General features: G+C 35.7%; 1 protein-coding gene across 3 annotated transcripts in view; it reads left to right on the top strand.

Moving 5' to 3' along the window:
• The window catches only part of LOC138701567 (lachesin-like), a 49,411-nt gene that overhangs the window by 11,943 nt on the left and 9,729 nt on the right, over positions 1–27,739 (top strand). For 2 of the 3 annotated variants that reach the window (XM_069828588.1, XM_069828587.1), the window contains exons 5-7: positions 7,560–7,823; positions 23,182–23,321; positions 25,393–25,510. In XM_069828588.1, coding sequence (XP_069684689.1) covers positions 7,560–7,823; positions 23,182–23,321; positions 25,393–25,510 — 522 coding nt within the window. The remainder of the gene's footprint in view (positions 1–7,559; positions 7,824–23,181; positions 23,322–25,392; positions 25,511–27,739) is intronic. The other variant, XM_069828589.1, reaches the window with a different exon arrangement.

Here is a 27,739-nt window from a genome sequence, read left to right as displayed (position 1 = left end):
TCCATTTTTTCCCTTGGGATTGTGTTATCAAATTTTGTTTGTTGAAGTCTAAGCATGTAGATTTAATAAATCTCTTCACAGAGTAATACGTAGATTTAGTAACAGGTCTGTAAGTAGCAGTGCTGACCTTCTTTGCTAAAGCATCCGCATTCTCGTTTCCCAGGATTCCACAATGAGATGGTATCCATTGGAATACAATTCTTTTATTGAGTGATATTAAGTGAGAGAGCATTTTAGTTATTTCTGCTGTTTGAGATGAAGGTGTGTGTTTAGAGACGATTGATAGAATAGCTGCTTTGGAGTCTGACAATATAACTGCATTCCTAAATTTATTGATGTGGCATAGAAGATTCCTGAGACATTCACTTATTGCAATGATTTCACCATCAAAACTTGTTGTTCCATATCCAAGTGATCTATAAAGTGAGAAGAGACAGCAGCACGTACAAGGATCCGTCGGTGTATAAATGAAGCCAGTTTTGTGGAGGGTACCTAATATTAATTGTCTCTAAAGACAATTGTTTCATTATTTCATTGTTTACTTCTGATTTCAGTATTTCTTCTGTTAAATTGAGATTATATTCTATATTTAATAGAGTTAAAGGGTTTGGTTTAATTTGTAAGTTTTCTTTTAAATTCGGGATATTGATTTTCTGTTTTAATTCTTGAACAATGGATATGAAACTTTTTTGAGTTTTCAATCTACAGAGAGGACTGTATGAATACCAATTGTTTCCTGGTAATCTGATAAGTTTTTCATATTGAATCGGTGCTTTTTCTTCTATTGTCATTTTGATACTGTTAATATTAGTGAGGAATCTCATAGAATCTATTGGAGTTGTTTTGATTCCACCAGTAATGAGTCTGAGAGCTTGGTTTTGAACATATTCTATGTCGTTTATGAAAGGTAAAGTAATTAAAATTTCTCCGCAGTATGTCAGCACTGACTGTATAAACATTTTGTATGTAGTGTTCAAAGTATTCCTAGAGCATCCCCATTTCTTTGCTGCTAGTCTTTTTAGAAGGGAGAATCTTTTACGAGCTTTTTCAGAAATGTATTTCAAATGGTTGTTCCATGTTAACTTACTATCGAAAATAACTCCAAGATATTTGGATTCATAAGTCCTAGGAAGGTGTTGGCCATTGGATTGGATATTGAATCTCTTTCTTTTTTACCGAGTGAAAATATTTGGTAGTTACTTTTGCTTAAATTGAGTGTCATCAAATTTGATGTATTCCATTCATGTAGTTGATTTAGAGCTTTAAGAGCAGAATTTTGAATTTTGTCTCTATGTCTGTAAGATCCGGAAGTCCACAAAACTATATCATCTTCTTCTAATATGTAGATATTTAATCTCTTCCGCATTTGAATGTTAGGAATGTGATCTTTTAATATGTATCCTGATATACTTGTGAGAAATTGCATTTCAGATGTTTCTATTCTTCTTTTAAACGATCTAATTAGGATCCAATTTTCACTACCGTATAGCAATAGAGGGACTGCCAGGACCTTACAAAATCTAGTTATTGTCTCTGTTCTTGTTCTATTTCTTAAGTCCTTTGTATAGTTTCACACATGTGTTGGAATTTATGCAATTTTTTTATGTACATCTTTCTCTTGTTGATAAAAGATCTAGCATTCCAAATACCAAGCTGTTGCTAAACTGCAGCTTTGCATCTCTGTGTTGATTCCTCAGTGCATTTAGTGGTTATGTTCGCATAGGGTTTCAGATTTTGAAACTCAAGTGACAGCTTACATCTCACCTGTTTTCATTATAAAACAGAGAAGAAAACATTAATTAAACTGCGAAAAGTGGAAGATGCTGAGTCAAAGAAGGAATGAAAATATAGAACAATGTGAAGTTACAGACTTCTTCGATAACTACTAAGAGGGGCATAAATAATGTTATAAGACTATAAAACTTTCTGTGAGTAGTTCGAAGGACACTGAAAATGACACCACACCGGTGTTGAAATGGGGCCTGCCTGTCATAAAGGTACATTATCCATTTTTAAATAATTGTAACACTTTTAATGTTTTAACTCCAGAAAGTTTTATAGTTTTAATCAAGTGTTAAGTGAACGGTAAAAAACAGTTAATGTTATAAGAAGTTTTTTGCGAGTATCAGGAAGATTACTATTTTTTTTTAACCGTTCTTTATTATATTATCATCTAGAATATTACAACAGATAATTCAATATATAATAATTTGCAACACTGATTCATATTAATCAACTATAGTACGTAACTCATGCTTGTGTGTCAAATAGAATTGTAACAAGTACATAACATATAGTATAACTGAATATAATAACAAAATGGTGTATCTTATGTTACAGTTAAACTTTTAAAACAATTTCGCGTGTACAAAATACTTTAATCCCTTTTATTTTCTAAATAACCCACATAATGAAATATGCATTTTACTGAACCAGACCAGTTCGTGACAGAAATAAGATTACATCACTTATTTATAGTAAATAAACTTATGCACACAGAAAATTTAATAAATTTTAAAGAAGGAAAAGTTCGTCCAAAGGGCTGTATTCGGGAAGAGCACCTAAAATGCTCATTGCATTTCCGCGTTGAATGGCTATACTTCAGCATTGACGCAGGTAATTAGTGCAATGGTAATCACCACTAATGGAGATCAGAATTTGGCTGATTTGAGATTCCAGAACTTCAGCGTCATGACTTCAAGGACCGAAGGTCTCCACAGCAAAGGGGATAAAGATATAATTGTCTAAAAGATGTGCGTATTTATTGGCATTTTTCTTCATGGCTAATTCATCAGCAGTGTCTGGAGATATTCGGAAAGTAAGATGGAACTAGAGTGTCAATGCGAATCTCAAATTAAAGATTTTCCTCTAGACCATGGAATTAAGGTGAGATCATCAGGTTGTTTACCATCCATGCGACTAATATCTGATGGTTCTAAAAGAGATGGAATGTCACAAGAAGGCAGAGATCTTTTAATGATATCATTGAGTGATGTATGTCTGGGAATGCAACCCTTGCTCCTCGCACAGCTGAGTGCATGATGGCTGTAAATATCAGGAGTTCCTCCGCAAATACATTGGTGTGGCTGGCAGAGTTTACAACCAAGGCATAAAGCCATTGCTATTTTAAAGGACGTACTATTTATTAGAGTGCCGATGTGAGGAGATGGTAATGCATGTAACCAAGCTCCAGGCTCACTCTCTTGAAGAGCTAGGAGACATGCAATATCTTGTTCAGATTTAAAAGAAGAAAGAAGTCCATCTAAAATTATTTGGGAAAAAATAACTTCTCACTAGTTTTGAAGTTCAGGATGGGGACTTTCTCTCGAAAGCCATGCCAAGATTTTTGAATGTTTATTTCCAAATTATAATTCCTGAATATCTATGCAGTTCATATGTTGCTGCTCTTTGAAGTTTATCTTCAGAAGTGGAAAAAATGACCTGATCATATTTAAAACAAGATCTCCTATAGTAGAACAATTTCTTACCTGTTTTTTTGCTATTCATCAACAGCAGTGTCAATAAATATGTTAAACAAAGTGGGAGATAATGGACATCAATGACATACTCCAAGATTAATCACTTCTCCCCTTCCATTTGTTTTTATATATATTTTCGTGTTTTTGTGTAGTTCACTTGCATTCACTAAATGTAGCGGATATCCCTTTTCCTTCATTATTCCCCATAGATTTTCTCTTATTACTCTATTGAAGACATTTACATAATCGATAAATAGTATGTGGGTTTCCAAATTATATTCTCTTCTTTTCTGTATTATTTGCTTCAAAATAAACACACACTCTGAGCAAGGTCTTCCTCTTCTGAATCCATGCTGTACTTCATCAGTAGTACTTCTGATATAATATTTAATTTTCTTGTTATTATTTTGACATACATTTTATACGAGGTGTTCAAAAGACTTATGCCTTGGTAACTATTGCTGTTCCCTTTTTGAAGATTGGGCAAATTTTGCTTCTTTCCATGAGCTGGATATTTGGAGAGTTCTCCAGCATATATGAGGGCTGTTTGAAAAGTTCATAGCCTGACACAAATTAAACTAGGATTATTCTGGAACAATCTTCATTCCTCAACGTAATCCCCCCTGAGATTCAACCTTGCCACTGGTGCTGCAATGTTACTATACCGTCCTTGTACACAGATTCCTCGATGTCTGCAAAAAAGCCTTTGCTGCTGTGATAACCTTTTCATTTGACGAAAATTCCTTTCCAGCTAAGTGAATTTTGAGCTTTGGGAAAAGAAAGAAGTCTGAGGGTGCGAGATCTGGTAAGTAGTGAAGTGTGGCAATAATGAACTGTAGTTTGGTAACTGCTATTGCTGATGTGTGATGAAGTGCATTGTTGTGATGAAACAACACTTTTTTCTTAGTCATACTAGGCCTCTTCTTCCCAATTTTCGTTTTCAGTTGCTGCAGGAGATTTGAATAATATTCTTTGGTTATTGTTCTCCCCTTTGCTAGATAGTCAATCATGATTATCCCATTAGAATCCCAGAACATGGACGCCATGACTTTCCCAGCCAATTAAACAGCTTTTATTTTCTTTGGAGGTGGAGAATCACTGTGCTTCCATTGTTTCGATTGATATTTTGTCTCTGATATGTAGTAGTGGATCTAGGTTTCATCATTGGTAACAAACTGCCTCAAAAATCGGGTGTATTTTACTTGAATGGAGTGACACAATCCCTCGGAATTTGACATTGATTTTTTTTGTTCTGGTGTTAACAAATGCAGAACCCAGCTTGCAGAGATCTTGGACATGCCCAAGACATTGACTAATTTGTGGTGCACCTGTTCAGTTGTGATACGTATAACCTCGCTAATTTTTCGTACTTTCAGTCGATGGTCATTCACCAATATTCTGGTTTTTTCTATGATTTCTTCACTTGTTGCTGTTACTGGACACTCACTGTGAGAGTCGTCTTCCACATTCTCGACCATGTTGAAATAGTACTGCCCATTTTTGTTTTCCCATATAGCTTATGCTCAATATTACTTATTTTATTCCAACCTTCATTTTGTATCCTTTTTATTTCTCTTTTTATAATCGCAGATAATCTTTTATACTCAAGATTTCGACCAGGGGAGATTTTTCTAAACTCATTTAATGCAAAGACTTAATTCATTATTATTAAATTTAATATAGTTTTGAAAAATGAGCGTGAGAGAGCAAAATCTTAATGATAATAGCTAAGGCTTTATATTAAATATAAAAAGAATTTCATAAGCCTTAAGATTTTGGAGTTTATGCTGAATGGCATTTTTATGCTATGTCCCATGGGAAGTCCCATGTTCTTGTCTTGCTGGAACAGTAGAATGTTTAGCAGCATGAACTAGTCTACAAAGATCATACAGTAGTCAAATTATGACTTCCCTTCAGTTGTATACCTGTTTTTTTTTTTTCTTTTAACTCTCTAGCACGTTATGGTTGTGCTAACTGATGGAGTTACATGTTAACAATGTGATGCTGATACTTGTGTTCAGGTTACTGCCCAGCAACAGTCCTAATATATTGTATTTTATATTTTTGAAGATTGGTTAATTAATATTAACCTGGCCCACTCACAATCACACTCACATTCATACAAATTTCCAGACTCTAGACACTAAGGCAATTTGATATACCTAGTATCTAGAAAATGTAAAAATCATATATTTTAATACCTCCAAACAAAGCCACCTGCGTGGCTCAGTCGGTTAAGGCGCTTGTCTGCCAGTCTGAAGTTGCGTTCGGGTACGGGTTCAATCCCCGCTTGGGCTGATTATCTGGTTGGGTTTTTTCCGAAGTTTTCCCCAACTGTAAGGTGAATGCCAGGTAATCTATGGCAAATCCTCGGCCTCATCTTGCCAAATACCATCTTGCTATCACCAGTCTCATAGACGCTAAATAACCTCGTAGTTGATACAGCGTCGTTAAATAACCAACTTAAAAAAAAATACCTCCAAAAACAATGAAGAATAGCCATTTCTACTCGAAAGATTAAGTAAATCAAATACAATATCAGGAACTCAAAAACTTCATGCCTTTATTCCCATTAACATAAACAGATTGAGAACTAAAATTTATTCAAATGCTAAACAGTTTAAGGAAGAAAATATTGTCGTTAATGATGAGCTTGGTTATTATAGCATATGTGAATTTGTGACCTCTAATGACAGGTGCAATTGGTGGATTAGATATGTGTTACACACAGAAGTAGAAAATTCTATCATCATCTGTACAGAAGAATCACCTTGAAAAGACAGTGCGACATGCATATAGTCTACGAACAATAAGTTCTCCTACAACACAGACTCCCCATTTTCAAAGGATTAGCTGTCAGTAGTTCTAAACCTGTTGGTTGTCTGCTGGCAAAAGTATAGCCTAATCAGTAAATTTTATAATTTACTCTTTTAACAATCTTATTTCACAACACTGCTGGTTATTTCATAGAAAAGGAATATACTGTGTGGCACAAAAGTCACTTGCCAAATGGGGAAAACAGTATTATTTTGTAATGATACATGTACGTTCAACAAATTATTTTGTTTGGAACAAATGTCATATCACTTTTTACTGTGAAATGCTGCACAGCAGAACATTATTATATTGCATTACCCTCAAGTAAACATGACTAGTTATTAGCAGAAAAGAATTCGTTCTGGCACCGGGAATCGAACCCAGGACCCTCAGCTTTGTGCACTGAGTGCTCTTTCCATTTGAACTATGCTGGAACCTGATCCACAGCACTGACCGAACTCTTTTCCTTTGACATTCAATAGAGGATGGTGAGGTCCTCTAATAAGAATATATTATATTATACGCTGTGTCCCTTAGAATCACTACCACAAAGAAATATAAATATCTCGTCACCAGTGAATTTAGAAATATGTTTCTCATCATGTAGAAACTCTCCAAGTTTGATAACAATGAAAATTATGACTCTAGTGCGCATCCGCGGGGTATGACAACACATAAGAGTTAAAATGGCAGAATTCACGGTACAGCAGAAAGTGAGATGTTGTTATTGGTTAGCTGAATTGAAGTTTCCAATTGCAATGCAAAGACGATTTAGGCAGGAATATGGTGCAAATGCACTTGTAGCAAAGACTTGCTGCTGGGCAGAAAAACTTTGGTGTGTTAGAGCATAAGGTCTTGAAAGTTTAACTTGAAAGAAAAATAGTTTCATCACTGCAGTTTCTGGAGTAGAGGAATAACTGTTCTAAACAGAAGTAGACTTTCGGATATTCCACTGTGTTGGAACTTAACATTTCCAGTGTTTCAGAACTACATACAGGTTCCATTATAGAGCAAATGGGTGCGACTGTTAGGTTCCTTATGTCTGGCCACTCCAAACAACTGAGCTCACTACCTATTTGCACTGATGATGGAACATGTTTGTAGGTTCAGAATGTTGATAGTGTTAAGCTCCAAGACAGAGGGAATGCCCAAAGTCTACTTCTGAATACATTCACTGCAAAAGTCTTTGCCCAGACTACTGTAAAGGTATTAGATAACAATTGCAGTTGTTTGAATAATGATGGAATTCTAATTACTTTTCAGAGGAAATGTCCTGAAGATTACCAGCATCCATAAAGAAGACAGAGGCACTTATTACTGTGTGGCAGAGAATGGAGTTGGTAAAGGTGCAAGGAGAAATATTGCTGTTGAAGTGGAGTTTGCCCCAGTCATTACAGCCCCACGCCCCAGACTTGGACAAGCACTGCAGTATGATATGGACTTGGAGTGTCATGTGGAAGCATACCCACCACCTGCTATTGTTTGGCTCAAGGACGATGTACAACTGTCAAATAACCAGCATTATAGGTTTGTGTCTTCTGACTGTTGGTATCTTGTCAATGATTTTATTAATATAAACCATTATTTTTACTTCCTTATAGAAGCTCTAGGCAAAACAAAGATTGTAAAATCATGTATCAAAAAAGTACTTTTTGTCATGTCTGTCTTCATCATTTCATCTGGCTGTCTCTACATCTATTTCATTGTCAGTTTGCCAATGTGTAGCCTTTTTCAGAATTATTGGTCGAATTTTGTTTCTGTTCAGTAACTAATAATTAATGTATCTGAGAGATATGACATGTAAATGAAGTGTTAGGATATTTACTCAAATGACACCAGGAAATAGTACAAAATTACTTTTTACATGATGCTAGCTGTAACAACTCTTGTCGAATTTCTTAGTTTAGGTCTATTTTCAGAAATAGTCATAAACGATTTACCTAAGTATATCTCCAGAATTCTGAGTACAGAACTGTCAGTTTTAAATTCCAGTGGAAAACTTTCAGACAGAAGTTCTGGATCTAGAAAGGTGTATAGCATTTGCTGTGCACGAATTAACGTTAAGCCAACTTTTGACAAATAAATGGAGAACACAGGATGTGACAATTGATAGTATATCCTATATGTGAGTTCCAGAGACAAATTGCAGACAGTAATGCGTCAGATTTACAGTTCTTGCTCTAGAGGTTACTGAAGGCAAAGCATACAGTATTGTAGAATTACAGAACCGGTGGGAAGATGTCTTCATTTTATTAAATAAAGTTTTATTAGCAAGTTTGGTCTCAATAAAATAGACACAAACCTTTGTACAGGAACTTTTTAACTTCTTTGTCTGTTTGCTCTCTTTAGTTCTTGAAAATATGGATCATTCAGGTAAAATTTATAATAAAATTTAGAACTATCAATTGACTAAAAATTTTGATCTGTTCACTGTATGCCTTCAATCAATTGACTGGTTAATCGAATTTTAATGATTTTAAATGGTGTTTGTAAGTTTGAACAAAAGCACCTAATAACATTTTATAATAATTCCATTTGCTATAAAGAATATCACACGTTTTTACGAACTTTTTTATTTTATTTATGTATATTTCAAATAATTATTAAGAAGCAATTGACGATGATGTATACGGAAAGTTTGAGAAAACAAAAGTTTCCAGTATACACTTAATTACAGTCACATCTCTTTGCTGCAGCCAAACACGTCAGTACATTGACAGTATTCCACAAGTTTATCAATTACTTCAGTTTCTTTAACACAGACTTCACTAAAAGGTGCTCGAACATTATTGAAAAGATAGACTGGAAGTAGCAATGCTAGTAGTTGTAGATCCACCTTGGAAATGATACACATGTTTAATATGGTATATATAAAATATAATATACAGTATAGTTTGTGAAAATAAGCTAAGCTGTGTTTTCAAAGAAAAAAGCTATTAGGGAGAGATTTGTGTGTAATTGTACTTAGAGTATTATTGCTTTCAGCTTTCTAAAGCAAGAAGACAAGAACGTCATTTTACACTATAAACTATCAATCATAGCTTAAGAGTTTATTGCACTAAATGATATACAGATATTTTGCTACACAGACTTCACAGGCAGTTATGTTTCCTTCACCACACTAATTTTAATAGGCTTGACTAATTGATTTCCACCAACGTAGCTGTGTCGGCTAAGGTGCTTGCCTGCTGATCTGGAGTTGCGCTCGAGCGTGGGTTCAATTCCCGCTTGGGCTGATTGCCTGGTTGGGTTTTTTCCGAGGTTTTCCCCAACCGTAAGGCAAATGTCAGGTATCTATAGCGAATCCTCTGTCTCATCTCACCAAATATCATCTCACTATCACCAATCTCATCGACGCTAAATAACCTCGTAGTTAACCCTTGAGAGGTCGCGCACGTAAAAGTTACATAATGGATCGCACACGATCTAATCGACCGTGCGCGCAAAATGTAATGAAATTTGTATTTTTCACTAACATTTATTGATCAAAACTTATAAAAATATTATTTCAATGTTAATCTCTTCAGTACAATAATTGTTAATGTGAAATAATTCAAAGAACTAAAGAAAAAGAAAAGAAACAAATAAGATTGTCAAATCCTACATCGTAATCTCTAGAGTGTGTATATGGAAAAGAACGTACATCTTACATATATTACACAACTTCATCACTACCGGCACTTTCTTCAGGATTAGCACAAGCAGTGCATGTTGACTGCGTATGTTCTTTACATATATAGCGGCGACACACACTACATCTATTCTTGGACTTAATGATTTCTTTTCCACACGCAGAGCTGACAGCTTCCTGGACCCTCTTCTTCTTTGGAAGCAGGTGATTTTCTTTCTTCTACAGTTCCAGTAATTTCTCTAATATTTCTTCTCAGTTGACGTGGCAGATTCGCAAGTTGCTGTCTTTCAAGTAGATACTTTCTGCACAACTCTATGCTGAGGGTTTGTAGGAATTTCCTTCGAATCATGTCAAACTGATCTAGATTGTATTTCAGTATAATGAAACTATTGATTACTGCTGTTCAGTAGTGTGAAGAACAGAGTTAGAGGCCAGCGGTTACTGCTCCTTACTACCGAGTACCTAGGCTTGTACTGGTCTACCATGTCCACTCCTTTTGTTGAATTATGAAACATCAACATCTTAGGCTTTTTAGACTCTCCAGAGTCTGGGTCAATATCATCGGTATGGTGCATTGCGGACAAGAGCAATACCATCTTTTTCGGACAGTATGGTGTTTTTCATAGAGTGGCTTTGTAAAAATAAAGGAGGCACCTCCTTTTTATTTTTTTGCAGCATTCAAACCAACGTTAACTTATGAGTTGATAGAAGATCATATACAAGAGACACTGAAGTGAACCATTTGTCCGTGGTGACGTTTCTCCTGGGTCCACTAATTTGCTGCACCATCCTGTTCACTACAGTTTTGGCAGAGGTATCAACTTGATAAGGCCCAGCTGGCTGCTTACAGATGTAGACTTCCATTTTCAGAGTATAAATGGTTTTGCATATGCTAGAGAAAATACCTTTACTCCATATCTTGTCGGGTTTGTCTTTATAAATTGTATCAAACTGCACATTTCTTTAAAGGAATGTAACATCTCGTCGATCATGACATACTCACTAATAGTAAAATTATCAGGGAACTTCTGAACAATTTGTTCGAAAAGGAATCGAATTGGAGGAAGCTTGTCAACTATTCTGTGCTCTTGCAGAGTATTTGAATCGTCAAATCTTAGGGCTGTGATCTGGAACTTAAATCTTCTCACATTCATACAATTTCTGAAATTAGGAATGCCTGTCCCATCATTAGACCAAAGCTCAAACAGGTTCAGATGAGCTGCCCTCAGTACTTCAGCCATATAGAGAAGACCTGTGAAAGCTTCAAATTCAATTCTCGCAGTATTGTGTGCTTCTCTAGGACAACTGTAATTTGGTCGCATTTTTTAATTATTCGATTAGTGAAGTTAACGATTTCATCAGCGATAGCATCAGTAAAAGGTAATTTCCAGCACTCTAAGAAGTGGATACATTTCTTGCTACTAGTTTTACACCAGGCAAAAACCTTACTAAATTATGTTCAGCAACTCGTCTGTTACGTGGTGGGCAGTGCATATTCCAGCTTCTTACTCCATCTTTTCCTATACACACACTTATATTAGAAGACAGGTAGTGAGAATAAAATAGCACACTGAAATAAATGTATGTACTGTATACACGAAAAACCTACAAATTTCAGAAGCTATACAAAATTTATATGCCAGATCGCAACTAAACTGGCTTACATTATGAGTCGCGCACGGTTGAAGTGACCAGGCCTGTATGGAAACCGTTAAAAATGAAGATTGTGCATGATCTCTGAAGGGTTAATACAGCATCGTTAAATAACCAAGTAAAAAAAAACTAATTGATTAAAACATATTTGATTTGTTAATTGGATTTTAAAATTAATCAGTTAATCAGATTAATCGATTAAATCAATAGCTGCAATAATAATTTACGCATATCATATATTATATATTATTTCAATGTACCGAAGTACATATGATATTTCCATGCAGATATTCTGCGTCATCATACGATGAAAGAGTAATGGAACGGAGAAAAATTCTCTCCGGCGCCGGGATATGAACCCAGGTTTTCAGCTCTATGTGCTGATGCTTTATCCACTAAGCCACACCGGATACAACCTCGGCGTTGGAAAGAATTGTCTCTGATTGAGTTCCAACTCCTGGGTTCCCTCTAGTGGCCGCCCTCTGCACTACGTCATAGATGTCTATGAACATAGGACCGAAGTCCACACATGTGCTAAGGTGCACTCGTTATGACTGACTAGTTGGCCGAGATCCGACGGAATAAGCGCCGTCTTAAATCACTTCGTGATTTACGCATATCATATATTATCAGAGACAATTCTTTCCGACGCCGAGGTTGTATCCGGTGTGGCTTAGTGGATAAAGCATCAGCACGTAGAGCTGAAAACCCGGGTTCAAATCCCGGCGCCGGAGAGAATTTTTCTCCGTTCCATTACTCTTTCATCGTATGATGACGCAGAATATCTGCATGGAAATATCATATGTACTTCGGTACATTGAAATAATATATGATATGCGTAAATCACGAAGTGATTTAAGACTGCGCTTATTCCGTCGGATCCCGGCCAACTAGTCACTCATAACGAGTGCACCTTAGCACATGTGTGGACTTCGGTCCTATGTTCATAGACATCTATGACGTAGTGCAGAGGGCGGCCACTAGAGGGAACCCAGGAGTTGGAACTCAGAGACAATTCTTTCCAACACCGAGGTTGTATCCGGTGTGGCTTAGTGGATAAAGCATCAGCACGTAGAGCTGAAAACCCGGGTTCAAATCCCTGCGCCGGAGAGAATTTTTCTCCGGTCCATTACTCTTTCATCCAATAATAATGTACATTCTGTTATAATTATCTTCTTCATTTATGTCATCATCCTCCTCCTCTCGGAAGGTCGATTCCAAATATCTCTCCATTCTTCTCTGGCTTTCCAAGCTTTTTTCCTGCTTATTTCATCCCACTTGTATCCCCGTTCTTGTAAGTTGTTCTGAATTTGATCTATCAATTTTTTTGCTTGGTCTTCTCATTGCTCGTCTTCCTTTCATTTTTAAATTTAATATTCTCTTTGGCAGCCTTTCTCTTTCCATTCTGTTAAGGTGCCCAAACCATTGTAATCTCTTATTTTCTAATTGTGTTGTTAATTTTTCAACCTTCAGAGTTTCCTGATTATGTAGTTTCGTATCCTGTCTCTTCGTGTCTTCTGTACAATATCTTGCAGGGTTTTCATCTCTGAGGCTTGAATTCTGCTCAGATCTTTTTTGATGTATGTCCAGGTATCTGAAGCATATGTCAAAACTCGCTTGGAATATTGTAATTAGAGAGAAAAATTCGCTCCGGGGCGGGGATCGAACCCGAGTCATTGGTTCTACATACCAAGCGCTCTAACCATTGAGCTATGCCAAAGTTCAATTCACAAGACCGGACCGAATCCCCCTCCTCTAGTGTTTTTCTCTTTGTGGCCTTACTCCAAATTCGACATGTATGTTGACATATATTGAGTCAACTGCCATTATACAAAGAGCGCACTCAATTCAGTGACTTGGTGGCTGGGATTCCAATGTATATATATGCACTATTGGACGAAGAATTTACGTAAAGATTAATTTTTTGGTCGTACAGAATTTATCTGTTATGATAACAATTATGTACTGTGGAATCCCAGCCACCAAGTCACTCAATATATGTCAACATTCATGTCGAATTTGGAGTAAGGCCACAAAGGGAAAAACACTAGAGGAGGGGGATTCATTCCGGTGCTGTGGATTGAACTTCTGCGTAGCTCAATGGTTAGGGCACTTTGTACATAGAACCAAGGACCCGGGTTCGATCCCCAGAACTGGAGCGAATTTTTCTCTTCTGATTACAATTGTTACTATAACATAAATTCTGTAGGATCAAAAAATTAATCTTTACGTGGCTTGAAATATGTTTTATACATTGCCATTTTGCTCTTTATGGATTCATCTTTATTCCAAATTAAATGTTTTATTAAGTTGTATACATTTTAACTTTTCTGTATTCTTTTGCTAATGCCATGCTGTATTTTTTCCATTTAAAGTAATTTCTTTTCCCAAATACTTAAACTTCTCTACCTTTTTCATATTTGTGCCTGATAACTTAATATTCTAGTCTTCACTCTGTGTTCTTGATATTTTCATAACTACTGTTTTTTCAATGTTAATTTTTAAGTCATACTCTTCTGGTACTGTTTTTCAATATTCAATCTTTGTTCTCTGTTGTTTGTTGAGCTGTCCCAATTCATCACGTCATCATCCACATATATAGTAAGAGTCACATAAGAACAGTTCCCAAACAGCAAATATTGGCGTCTTGTCAATGTTGCCAACTGTTACCAGATATCACACGATCCTTCGTACCAAATGACTTATTTACTTACCGTACTTTATGTTGGAAGGTCATTCTAAATAATTCAGTAATTTGTAATATGTTTTGTTAGGCAAACTATAGGAAGAAGGGATCAACATGTCAAGTATTTTGTCTGGCATTACGAAATTCATTGGTTTGACTAAACAATTGACTCACGAAACCTAACCTAAAAATGTATTTTGTTTGACCACATGAAATTATTAATACTAACTCCGAAAACTTACCTGACTATAGTCTTGAATTATAACCACAACGCAACACATAAAATAACTATTATGTATTAATATTAATACTGATATTAATTATTAGTATGTTCAAATTTCACTAGCTTCCAGTAACAGACTCAGAAATCTAGTACAATTTCAATTTCATGGAACTCCAGTACCGACAAATATTGTTGATATTTGTCTCAGCTGCCAACATACTAGTTACAAAATCACTACCATTTGTAGTATTTGTCGAAATTCGAAACGAAGTTGGCAAAAGAAAATTCAACCTGTAAACTAGAAAATCACCGCAATCCACTAGCATTTGTAGTAATGAGGGAAAAATGGTTAGGTTTCACCCCTTGGGGTATGAAGTAAGGTGACCCGGACTATATTAATGTTTTCAAATCTGGTTTTCTGCCTTTCCCCGATTACTTTATTTGCAGTTTCATCCATTATTACATTAAACAGTATTGATGACAATACATTTCCTTTTTTCACCCCAGCATTTGTTTCAAACCAATCTGTCATCCCTATTGGTGTTTTGATGCAGTTCTCACATTTGTTGTATGCTCTTTTTATTTTTTCGATTAGATTCTTGGGCACCTTTAAATTTTGGAATGTTTGCCTTTACTTATTTATTTGTTTAAATAAATGTCATAAATCTGGCTAACTAAATTGAAAAATACCTAAAGAACCTATGATGTACGTAGGTGAAATTAAAATTAGATTTACTGTAATAGTTGCAAAATATTTAACTAGAAGTATGATTTGAAAACTGCATACTGTGCACATATAGTAGTCCATAATTAGGATATTATGTAGCTAGTCGGTGATGTATGCAATGGAGGGGGGAAAGGAATTGGCCACTCTACTTTAATTATCTCTTGGCCTGGTTGCCTCATAAGTGATGCCTTGTTGGAGTCACTTGTGAGATTCAGACCTGTCTTCAGACAGTTGACTAAACAAAAATTAGGATATGCTTGTTGTCTATGTTTAGTTAACAGTCCAAAGACTGGTTGGAACCTCATAAGTGACACCAATAAGGCATCGCTTAAGAAGCAGGGTAGGGTGGCCAGTTCATTTCCCCCCTCCATTGCATATATCACTGACTAGTAACATCTTTCACTAATCAGACTTCAGATGTATATAAACAATTGTTCTTCTTCCAACACATATTGTCAAGTCACATATACTGCCTGATAATAGATGTACAGCTGTCAAAAAAAAAGTGATCGCTCTCTAGAATTTAAGTTCCCTTCAGGTATCTTAGCTACAATTCAGAGACAGGCGATGTTACATGTTGTTGGACCACGTGCCCTGATATCTACAGTTACAATTGAAGTGATCTTCGTGTTACTGTTGTAGCATAGTGGTAACGTTCCTGCCTTGGATGCCAAAAAACCAAGATGAATCACAGCCCAAATTCTTTCGTTCCTGCACTTCTTTGTAGAGCCGTGTCAGTCAAAGGCTCAGGCAGAAATGGCATCGTGGTTTCCTCGAAGAATCTTAACCTCTGCCTAGGTCTTAAAATAATGGCAAAGCATTCACTATGGTAAAAATATATATTTTTCAATTCGAAAATAATAATATAAATACATGTTAGAGTCTTATTAATAACTATATCATTTGCAGACATAAATTCCATAGAATTAAAAGAAATATAGTTCATAATCTCGACCTCGGAGCCGTAATTTGTTTTCGAAAGACCTGCATTGAACTGTATTCACACAGTACATCCTTAATCATTGTTTTGGTTATAGTTACAAATACTACTGATGCTACAGTTGCTACTACAACTACAAATATTATTGTCATAAATGTAAACTTTTTATATCATAATTAAATATTCAGAATATAATCTAAATTAATGTAAAGTTGTAGTGTTTCTGAAAATGCGTTGCATTCAGTGGCGTATACTGGTTAAAGGGTTTGGGCTACCACTGACCCTATTATTACACAAAATATATTTTAAAATCCCTATAATAAAATTCCTTACATATTTATGTGAATTCCAGATGTCTTGATTGGGACGAAAATACGTTGATGACTTCGTCCTTGAAATTACAGTTGGGCCACTTGCAAAGTTTCTGTAGAAATGACTTTTCAATGGATATTAGTGCCAAGCCGGATAAACGTTCTTGTGTATGAGTTGATCTACAGTAGGATTTTATTCTCTTCAACGCAGAAAATGTTCTTTCTACCGATGCTGACGTAGCTGGTATTGTCAGAATTAATGTTGCCAATTTAAGGACTTCAGGAATAACTTGGTTCAGCTGGTTTACATATATGGCAGATAATATTTCATGGATAGGTTTGTTCGAAAAATCGAAGACTTCTGCTGAATATATTACACTTAATTCATTTTTCAAATGTACTTGATCAAAGTGACTGTTATAGGACTGAAATAATTTGTTTAGTGCCTCATTCGGGAAGTTTTCTCTATAAGCAGACAATTTTTGAGATTCTAGAAGATGTGTGAACTGAACCTTTCCATAATCAGAAAATATGTCAGTAATTTCCATGTGCATACGATCTAGTATGCTGTAGTACAGCTGCCTGTATTTCAATTCATCATCTCCTTTTCTTCGCTTTAATGGTGGTTCCATTGTATTGGCTGAAGAATTTTCATTTTCCATATTACTCCATATGGACGGAAACCCACTACGTCTGAACTCGGATATAGTATTTTTTTAACTTTGATACCTCTTGCAAGTATTGCAAGTAGTATGCTATGTCTAGACTTTTTGTCTGAAGAATATTGTAGAGCACATCTGTATGTGCGAACACTCTAGCATAGACTTCAAGAAGAAATATATTCCGAAACTGTGTGAAAAAATTCAAATATCCTTGAGCCTGCACATTTACAGCATCATCCCAGTTTACTTCAGAGTCATTACAAATGATATTTTTAAAGAAAGCAGTCCGTTTTTCTCTATATTCCTTTACTGTATTTACAAGCCGAGATGTAAAATTCAATCTAGTTGGTGCTACTTTTGGGAGTTTGTTCACAAATTCCTTGAGTTTTCTGATCTTTTAGGAGATGATGAGAAAAATGCAGCTAAACCCAACAGTGTTTTGAAAAAAAATGCGGCATTTTGGAATGGATGAAGTAGTTTGTTGCAAAACTAAATTGAGAACATGGCTGTAACAATGGACAAATAGTGCTTGAGGATACTTTTCTTGAACTTTTGTTTTTAACCCATTAATATTTCCCGCCATAACTGAAGCACCATCGTATGTCTGTGCAATTAACTTATTGCCGACATTGTATTCTGCTATAACACCTTCCACATGGTGAAACAAAGCAGCAGCAGTTTTGTCCGAACTGACATTTGTGAATCCTATAAACCGTTCTTGAACATTGGCAGTACTGTCGACGTATCTTAAAACAGTGGACAATTGACTCTGATTAGAGCAGTAACTTGTTTCATCAACAACAATGGCCACAAAAGGTTTTATGTTCTTTATCATAACCCCACTTATAGCAAATATTAAGTCATTCTGAATTGCGAGAGAAATACCACGAAATACTGTTGAACTCTCAAGATGATTGGCCAGTAAATGGTCAAATTCACTTAAGGAACTTAAATATTCAATATAATTTCCTATATTGTCTGATTCCACACTCTCATTATGACCCCGAAAAGCCAATTCTTGTTTTCCTAGAAAGCAGACTGCGTTAATAAGATGCAGTAAAATCTCTTGATTTTTTTTTCTCAAGAGGATTGTGTTGGTTGATGTGTAGAGCTTTTCGCTTATCTAGCTGTAAATCAATTCTTGTCTTCCCAAAGTTTGCAAAGTTCATGCTACTACAAATATGAGGTTTTGATTTGTCGTATTCTAGGACTGCCGTTCGAAGGGAGTTCATATTAGAAAACCCCTCTTTTGACCACACATTAGTTTCGCGGCTAAATAACAAACATGGCCAGCAAAATAGTTTAGACAGTTTAGAAGTACCACACAACCAATTTCACTTACCATATGATGTTGAAGTGAAATGGCGTGTGTACTCTCGCTGTTTTTCTTTTACGTCCATGGACAAATTTAACTCAGGAGTTGGTCTTTCCATTTTCACAATTTCAACTTTCTTGTTGTTATGTACGACGGTTAAAAGGCACTTTTAATAAACCTTCTATTACACAGTCATTTTCAACACAAACCTCTCCAGAAACTTGTTCTGCCACATTTTTCACAATATCACTTAATTGGGAAATTAAAAACTTAATAATTCACAATTAATATAACTCTTAGACACTCGAACAAATCACAGATTTAAAATAATGCACTGCAAGAACACAATCACATTCAATTGCTAGCGTACTAAGCGTATTGCTGCTTCGCGCCTGCGAAGAAACCGATCATGAGAGCGGCAACTCGCCCGCCTACAGTGCACGATGGAAACAGGAGGGAGCGGGGGGGACGGGCAGTTGTGCGAAGGACAGCGTGAGCAAAATGGTCACAGGCTACCTCACGTAGCAAGCGGTTTCTCCAGCGATGCCGCCTTGACAACTTCTTTCTTTTCGAGAGCAGAGAGCGCATATAAATCTAACAATTACTTTAATTTTAATTACTATGGTAAAACTAATAACACAAAATTATTACATTATGTTATATTATAAACCTATCACCACGGCATGGCGCATCCTCAGGTTGCGGATAGACGAGACTGCCTCCAGATATGGAGGGTAGCTGCGAATATATTGAATAAGCAGTCGTGGACAGCCGATAAGGGGTGGTCCTCCAGCTTGGGGGTTGGGCGAAGGGCTAACAACCCATCACCATAAAAAAAACAGCTTGTTACGAATCCCTACAATAAGCCTCGGAATGGGACTGATTCTCTGGCACGACCACAGCAAAGGAATAAGGTTTTGAGATTTGGCACTTGGAACGTAACTAGTCTTTACAGAACAGGAGGAGTAACATTAGTAGCAAAAGAACTAGCTAGATATAGAATAGACTTCGTGGGAGTACAAGAGGTTAGGTTAGATGGGAATGGCATATCACAAATAGGAGATTACTTGTATTATGGGGAAGGAAACAATAATCACCAATTAGGAACAGGATTGTTTGTTCATAAAAGAATAAAATCAGCAGTAAAAAAGGTCGAATTTATCAGTGACAGGTTATCATATTTAGTACTTAAGGGTAGATGGTGCGACATCATAGTTATAAATGCTCACGCCCCTACAGAAGAGAAAGACGACCATATGAAGGATAGGTTCTATGAGGAATTGGAACATACTTTTGATCAGTTCCCTAGATATCACATGAAAATTTTATTGGGGGATTTCAACGCTAAAGTAGGATGGGAGGATATTTTTAGACCAACTATTGGAAAAGAGAGCCTACACGCAATTAGTAGTGACAATGGAGTTAGATTAGTCAACTTTGCCACATCGAAAAATTTAATTGTCAAAAGTACAAAATTCCCCCATAAAGATATACATAAATATACTTGAACTTCTCCAGATGGATTGACACACAACCAAATAGATCACATCTTGGTAGATAAACGGAGACATACTAGTATAGTAGATATTCGAACTTTCAGGGGTGCAGACTGTAATTCTGACCATTATTTGGTGATTGGAGAATTAAGAGAAAGATTATCAGTAGCCAAGCGAGTAGAGCAACAAGTTAATATTACTAAATTCAATATTTTGAAATTAAAGGACGAGGAAGCTAAGCAAAATTATCAGGTCGAAATTTCGAATAGGTTTGCCACTTTAGAAAGTTCCGACGAAGTTGAGAAAGAATTGGATGTTAATAGCGTGTGGGAAAATATCAGAGATAGTATCAAAATTGCAGCTGAGCAGAGCATAGGTTATTATGAAACTAAGAGAAAGAAACCGTGGTTTGATGAAGATTGTTGCATGGTAGTAGAAAGAAGGAAACAGGCAAAATTGAAATTCTTACAGGATCCAGTTGAGGAGAAGAGAGATAATTATTTCAATGAAAGACGGGAAGCAAGTCGTACACTTAGGAATAAAAAGAGAGGTTACTTGAAGGAAAAAGTGAATGAGGTAGAAACAAATAGTAAGAATAAAAACATTGGAGATTTATATAAGGGTATAAAGGAATTTAAGAACGGATATCAGCCAAGGGTAAACGTGATCAAGGATGAGACTGGTGACTTGCTTGCAGACTCTCCATCAATCCTAAACAGATGGAAAAAACTATTTTGCGCAACTACTAAATGTACATAGGCCAAATAGAAATGATCGGGACGAAATTGAAATACAAACTGCTGAGCCATTTATACCCGAACCCACGCCTTCAGAAGTCGAAATTGCGATAGAAAATCTGAAAAAGTACAAGTCTCCAGGTATTGATCAAATTCCAGCAGAATTAATACAAGAGGGTGGAAGTACATTGTATAGCGAAATTTATAAACTTGTACTTGCTATTTGGGAAAAGGAAATTGTACCAGAACAATGGAAGGAGTCCATAATTGTACCTATTTTTAAAAAGGGGGACAAAACCAACTGCGGTAACTTTCGAGGAATATCACTTTTGTTGACGTCGTACAAAATTTTGTCCAATATTCTTTTGAGGAGATTAACTCCGTACGTAGATGAAATTATTGGGGATCATCAGTGTGGTTTTCGGTGTAATAGATCGACTATTGATCAGATTTTTTGTATTCGACAGACAATGGAGAAAAAAATGGGAGTATAAGGCTACAGTGCATCAGTTATTCATAGATTTCAAAAAGGCATATGACTCTGTTAAGAGGGAAGTATTATATGATATTCTTATTGAATTTGGTATTCCCAAGAAACTAGTTCGATTAATTAAAATGTGTCTCAGTGAAACATACAGCAGAGTCCGTATAGGTCAGTTTCTATCTGATGCTTTTCCAATTCACTGCGGGCTAAAGAGGGAGATGCACTATCACCTTTACTTTTTAACTTCGCTCTAGAATATGCCATTAGGAAAGTTCAGGCTAACAGGCAGGGTTTGGAATTGAACGGGTTACATCAGCTTCTTGTCTATGCGGATGACGTGAATATGTTAGGAGAAAATACACAAACGATTGGGGAAAACACGGCAATTTTACTTGAAGCAAGTAAAGCGATTGGTTTGGAAGTAAATCCCGAAAAGACGAAGTATATGATTATGTCTCGTGACCAGAATATTCTACGAAATGGAAATATAAAAATTGGAAATTTATCCTTCGAAGAGGTAGAAAAATTCAAATATCTTGGAGCAACAGTAACAAATATAAATGACACTCGGGAGGAAATTAAACACAGAATAAATATGGGAAATGCGTGTTATTATTCGGTTGAGAAGCTCTTATCATCCAGTCTGCTGTCCAAAAATCTGAAAGTTAGAATTTATAAAACAGTTATATTACCGGTTGTTCTGTATGGTTGTGAAACTTGGACTCTCACTCTGAGAGAGGAACATAGGTTAAGGGTGTTTGAGAATAAGGTGCTTAGGAAAATATTTGGGGCTAAGCGGGATGAAGTTACAGGAGAATGGAGAAAGTTACACAACACAGAACTGCACGCATTGTATTCTTCACCTGACATAATTAGGAACATTAAATCCAGACGTTTGAGATGGGCAGGGCATGTAGCACGTATGGGCGAATCCAGAAATTCATATAAAATGTTAGTTGGGAGACCGGAGGGAAAAAGACCTTTAGGGAGGCCGAGACGTAGATGGGAGGATAATATTAAAATGGATTTGAGGGAGGTGGGGTATGATGATAGAGACTGGATTAATCTTGCACAGGATAGGGACCGCTGGCGGGCTTATGTGAGGGCGGCAATGAACCTCTGGGTTCCTTAAAAGCCATTTGTAAGTAAGTATAAACTTTTTCTTTTGTAATTTCCTTGGGCTACCGCCGGTAGCCCCGGTAGTCCGCAAAATACGCCCCTGGTTGCATTACATCAGTATCAAGTAAAGGCTGTAGCTCAGTTGGAAGAATGTCGGAATTTAAATGTCAACGTCTCAGGTTCAAATCCTTGTCACTCCTTTTCATTTTATTGTGTTATAGGATAGTATAATGTAGTAATATAAGAAGAAAAACTGACACTAGTATTATGGAGCTGTATTGTTCGGAATCTAACATTAAATTTATATTATTTATATTGCTAAAGAACGATAACAGAATACAAATGATAACTTGAATATTATTTGTATCGCTAACGAACGATAACAAAATAAAATGATAACTTGAACAAGGCTCGAATTCACAACCTTCGAATCATTAAGCGAGCACTCTACTGCTGCTCTACAAGATGCAGATATCGAATGACTCCTGCTCAGACACCATAGTTCCGAAACTGCTTCAAGTGCAAATCTACAAGTGCATGCATCATGTAACATCACCGTGATCTGAAGTGGATGTACAATACATGTGCTGTTCATGAGTGCGGGCACTTTTTTTTTTTTTTTGACAGCTATACATATCAGCCAGAACCTCAATCAGAGGTAAGCATACTCATAATGACCCATTAAGAAAAGGAATTGTTTGATATATTGGAATTAAGGTAATGAAAGGCAAGAGTTTGAGGTGCTGTCTAGTGAAACAGAATGCAGCACAAATTACGGAATTTTTACTGCATTTATATTGTTCACAATTGCACTGATACAGTTACAGTGCCATTATTTAAATTTTATTTCAGTTCTATTAATTATACAGATGATTAAATTCTGTCTTATATCTTGTTACAGTATATCCCATTTTGCTACTGCTGATGAGTTTACTGATACGACAATCCGTATTATAACAATTGAAAAACGACAGTACGGGGAATATGTGTGCAAGGCTGCCAATAAACTAGGAACTGCTATGGCAAAGGTGGAACTGTTTGGTGAGTTATGCATGCTCCACATATGCATGATTAAAAGTGAAAATGGATGAAAATAATTACCTTTCTTCAATTTTAAGTAAAAAGGGAATACATTTATGTTATGCACTGTTCATGTAGTTGAGAAACTGTAGATGTTAAAATTACTTTTAATGCAGACCTGGAGCATTGTGACTGTGAAGTTAAATACAATAAAGTAATTACCTAGTACATTGAAGGTGGTTGGAAATACCTGTCATCAGTGCATGTAGCTATTCCCCATCCCCTCTTTTTTAGGTCAGTGGTAGAATTGTATAAGATACAGGAATGTTGTATGCTAATTTATTTTGTCAGTATCATTGAAAATTTAGATGATGCTCTAATATTAGTTAATGCGTTTCATGAATAGTAGGATTTGTTCATGGTGGAAAAAAATACAAGAGATTCAGTTTTCATATGATGTTGATTAAGAATTTATTGTAGCTTGCCATTGAAGTTTTTATTTTTAAATTTAATTTCATTCAAGGATCTAATAAGTATTGTTTTCAATTCTAGAGTTTTTTTTTTTTCATTGTTACTCCCAGTGGTTATGAATTGATAATATGTAAGTTCCAAATTGAATGAGTGATAAAGATATTTTTATCATACAAGGAGAGATCCTCACATGGATTCTGAAACAATAGTATACTTGTAGATGGTCAGTCATGTCTCCAAAAATTTACTACTTATAAAGGCGCCATATCTTAATTCTTTGCCTATGAATCAGTTAAGTTCAGTTCCGTGATGAACATCATATAATGGTATGCTTGAAATCGTAGGCTTCATTTTTATTCCCTATTCAATTTTTGTAGTACCATTATGTTGATACAGTTTTATAACCATTTCATAAGTTGAAACGCACATTCGACAAAGCTATGACGCAATTCTTCTGAAACTGGCATTTCCTGCTACAACATCAGAGTTGAGCTATGAACTTGAACTTTGGCATAAGTACCGTAGTTAAATATCCTTTGCACTTGCAGAGTCTGCTTCACTTTTCCAGGTGATATGTTGGCTTATTTAAAAACTTGTCTTAGCATACGAGTTATATGTTTTTACAAAATGTAATGGAAGTGTCTTAATATAATAAACATTTTTGAAGAGAAGGAAAATAAATTTGAAAATGTGAGAATTCTAGTACCTTACGCATACTACTCCATGATGTTGACTGCTGCGCTGTAACTATTATTTGTTAACAATATTTAATTGACCCATAGTTAAGCAACCTGGTAATGGTAACATCATCATCTTCTTCTTCTTCTTCTTCATCATCATCATCATCCATACAAGTTTTAGGCCATGGAGCCTGTTACGATCTCATAATAAAGAGGAATTTTTTCTTCAATACTTTTTAAACTCTCCAATTTTATGAGACAAAACTTCAAATGTGAAAATGCTCGTTTCCTGTAAAGAGTTGATAGATTTTTCCCATATCAAACTAAATACTTTTATTTTCAGATATTGCTATTTTATTTATCATGTGTCTTAGACAGTTTCTATAGAGTAATTTAAAAGATACATACATTGCATACCTAAAAATCACTGTAGGATTTTGTGCAAAAAAAAATTTTAACAGTGAACCACATAAAAGTAGTATATTTTTTAATAATTTATCTTAAGTAATTCATCATATTACTTCATGCTTATGCTCGTATTCATAAAACGAGAAAATAATGTTAATGTAATGTAAATTAACTCGAAATGTAACACACAGAACTTAAAATGCTTGGATCTTATATGTTGACACTCCAGTACTGCATTCTTCTGTAAAATAAACATGCTCGCATGGAAGTAGTATAGAGGAAATGTATTTTTGCAGTGTAGAAAAATGTTTTTCTCCTTTCACTTGTTATTAAGTAGTACCAAATCATTGGAGTATTATTGTCAAATATACAGAGACGTGAGTATTGCTTGTTATTTTGCTTTTCTGATCGTGTATGTTCATCTTTTTGCTTGCTCATAGCAGAAATGAATGTGTAGAGGAATGAGTATTTAATGAATTGTGTGTGCCGTGCCATGCTGTGGCATGTGTATGGCATTGCTTGATTGGTTGCAGAGTCGATAATTCCAGTCTGTCCGCCAGCTTGTGGTCAGACCCGCTACAGTGATGCTGCTCAGATCTCAACAAGCATGGCCCCCATTCTCATCACTGCTCTCGTATTTTTGATACATCGGTAGGTTTGATTTGTTTGTATTGGCAAGATGTAGGTATTTTATAAGACAGCTCTAATATTCCTGTTACGTTCTGAAACATCTATTACTTAAATTTTTTGATAGACTGCATGGTAAACTTTAAAACAGTATAGTATGTTTGAAAATAGGAATTTGTTGATTTTATTGATTTCATTGTTGGAAAAAAATACTGTTTGTATTTTTTATAAATTTGTTTTTATGTTTCCCACCTTCCAGTTGGCCACACTGTTGCTAAAAAGCATGAAGATGACAAGAGATAATAACTCATTGCATTGAAAGACATTTTATACGAAACTTGCACTTTGTCACTTTGTGGAAGTTTGGAGAGTACTGACTTTTTAGTAAACTTGATGAAAGCAGATGAAAGAAAAATTGACAAAATAACTGCAACATATTGTCACGTGCTCAGTCGCCAGGGGGAGCCCCCTACATTATTTTCAAAGTAAACAATTTTCTCCTCATGTATTGGCACATAATTACTTGTAACAGTAATATATAAAAACACATCATCATCATCATCATCTATCACGAATTAGGCCTGTGTAGACCTGTTTCGGCCCCATCTAGCAGTGTTATAAAGGGTCTTCCTAACCGTAGATGTCCTCTGGGTTGATATTGCATCATCATTTTGGGGATTCTTGAATTGTCCATTCGTTTTACATAGTGCAGCCAATTTAGTTTGTATCTGATTATTTTTTCTTCTACTGACTCTACTTCTAATTGTTCCAATATTTCTTCGTTCTTTTTTCGATCTAAAAGAGTATATCCTGCTGTCCGTCTGAGAAATTTCATTTCCATTGCTTTGATTCTGCTCAAATCTCTCTCCTTTAATGTCCAAATCTCACTTCCGTATAAAAGGGAGGGTAATGCTCGACTATTAAATATTTTTATTCTTGTGGATTTTTGTACTAATTTAGCTTTTAATGTATTATTTATTATTCCTAAAATTTGTGTAAATTTAGTGATTTTCTTGTTCACATCTTTTTAATTTTGATAAGATATTTCACAACCCAGATAATTGAAATTTTATACTTGTTCTGGGCATTGGTTATTGTGTATTATCTTACTTCTGATTGGATCTTGTCCCAAAAATGCCATTACTTTTGATTTTTGTGCTGAAATCTCCATCCCAAAATCTGCTATTTTATTTAATGTATAAGTATAGTCCTCTTTATAAGTTATCCTGTGAATTGGAAATTATAACTTGATAGTCTGCAAAGAGCAGGGTATTTAATGTTAAGGTACTGGTTATTATGATTCCTGATGTATAGATTTGGTTCCATTTAGAAATGATATATAAAAAAACCTATAATGAAATATAGAAATGTCCCAATTAGGTACCTCACTAAATTCTCTAATGATAAATATCATATAAAAGATTCAATAGGTGATCGATTGAAATAGGAGTTTTGATTTTGAAATAAAAATAAAAAGCCAAATTCGGTAGAATCAAACTTACCCAGTACCTCGAGATGAAAAACTTGTGTCTGGAATGATTGCTAAGAAAGAAATCGAGGTTGTCCCCTGAAGATAACTGAAAATTAACTGACGTCCATGAAGTACGATCAGAGGAAGGTTGCTGACATCCACAAAAGAAGCAGTAGGTGAAGTGACTGTATCCAGAGAAAACTCGAGTGTGACTGCCTTCCCCAGAAGTTGTTGGAGCAAAGTTATTTTGCTTCCAAATAAAGTTAAATCAAAAATAACCATTCCCAGATAGAACTTAGGCTTAAGTGATTGCAGTCAAAGGGATTTGAGATTGAAGTGATTGTCCCATCATCACTACTACATGACACTCTCACTATAATTATAATGGTCCACACCTGTGGAGTAACGATCAGCGCCTCTGACCGCGAAACCAGGTGGCCTGGGTTCGATTCCCGGTCGGGGCAAGTTACCTGGTTGAGGTTTTTTCCGGGGTTTTCCCTCAACCCAATATGAGCAAATGCTGAGTAACTTTCGGTGCTGGACCCCGGACTCATTTCACCGGCATTATCACCTTCATCTCATTCAGACGCTAAATAACCTAAGATGTTGATAAAGCGTTGTAAAATAACCTACTAAAATAAATAATTATAATGTTTACTACTATCAGACTACTAGTACTGCTGCTATCACCACCCATCACTATTATCACCACTATTACCATTATTGTTATTGTTATTATAACTTTTATTGCTGCTGCTGCTGCTGATGATGGTGATGATGAT

This window comes from Periplaneta americana, chromosome 6 (genome assembly GCF_040183065.1).
Source record: "Periplaneta americana isolate PAMFEO1 chromosome 6, P.americana_PAMFEO1_priV1, whole genome shotgun sequence".
In the NCBI taxonomy this organism is placed as follows: domain Eukaryota; kingdom Metazoa; phylum Arthropoda; class Insecta; order Blattodea; family Blattidae; genus Periplaneta; species Periplaneta americana.
This window is presented reverse-complemented; position numbering and strand designations above follow the sequence as displayed.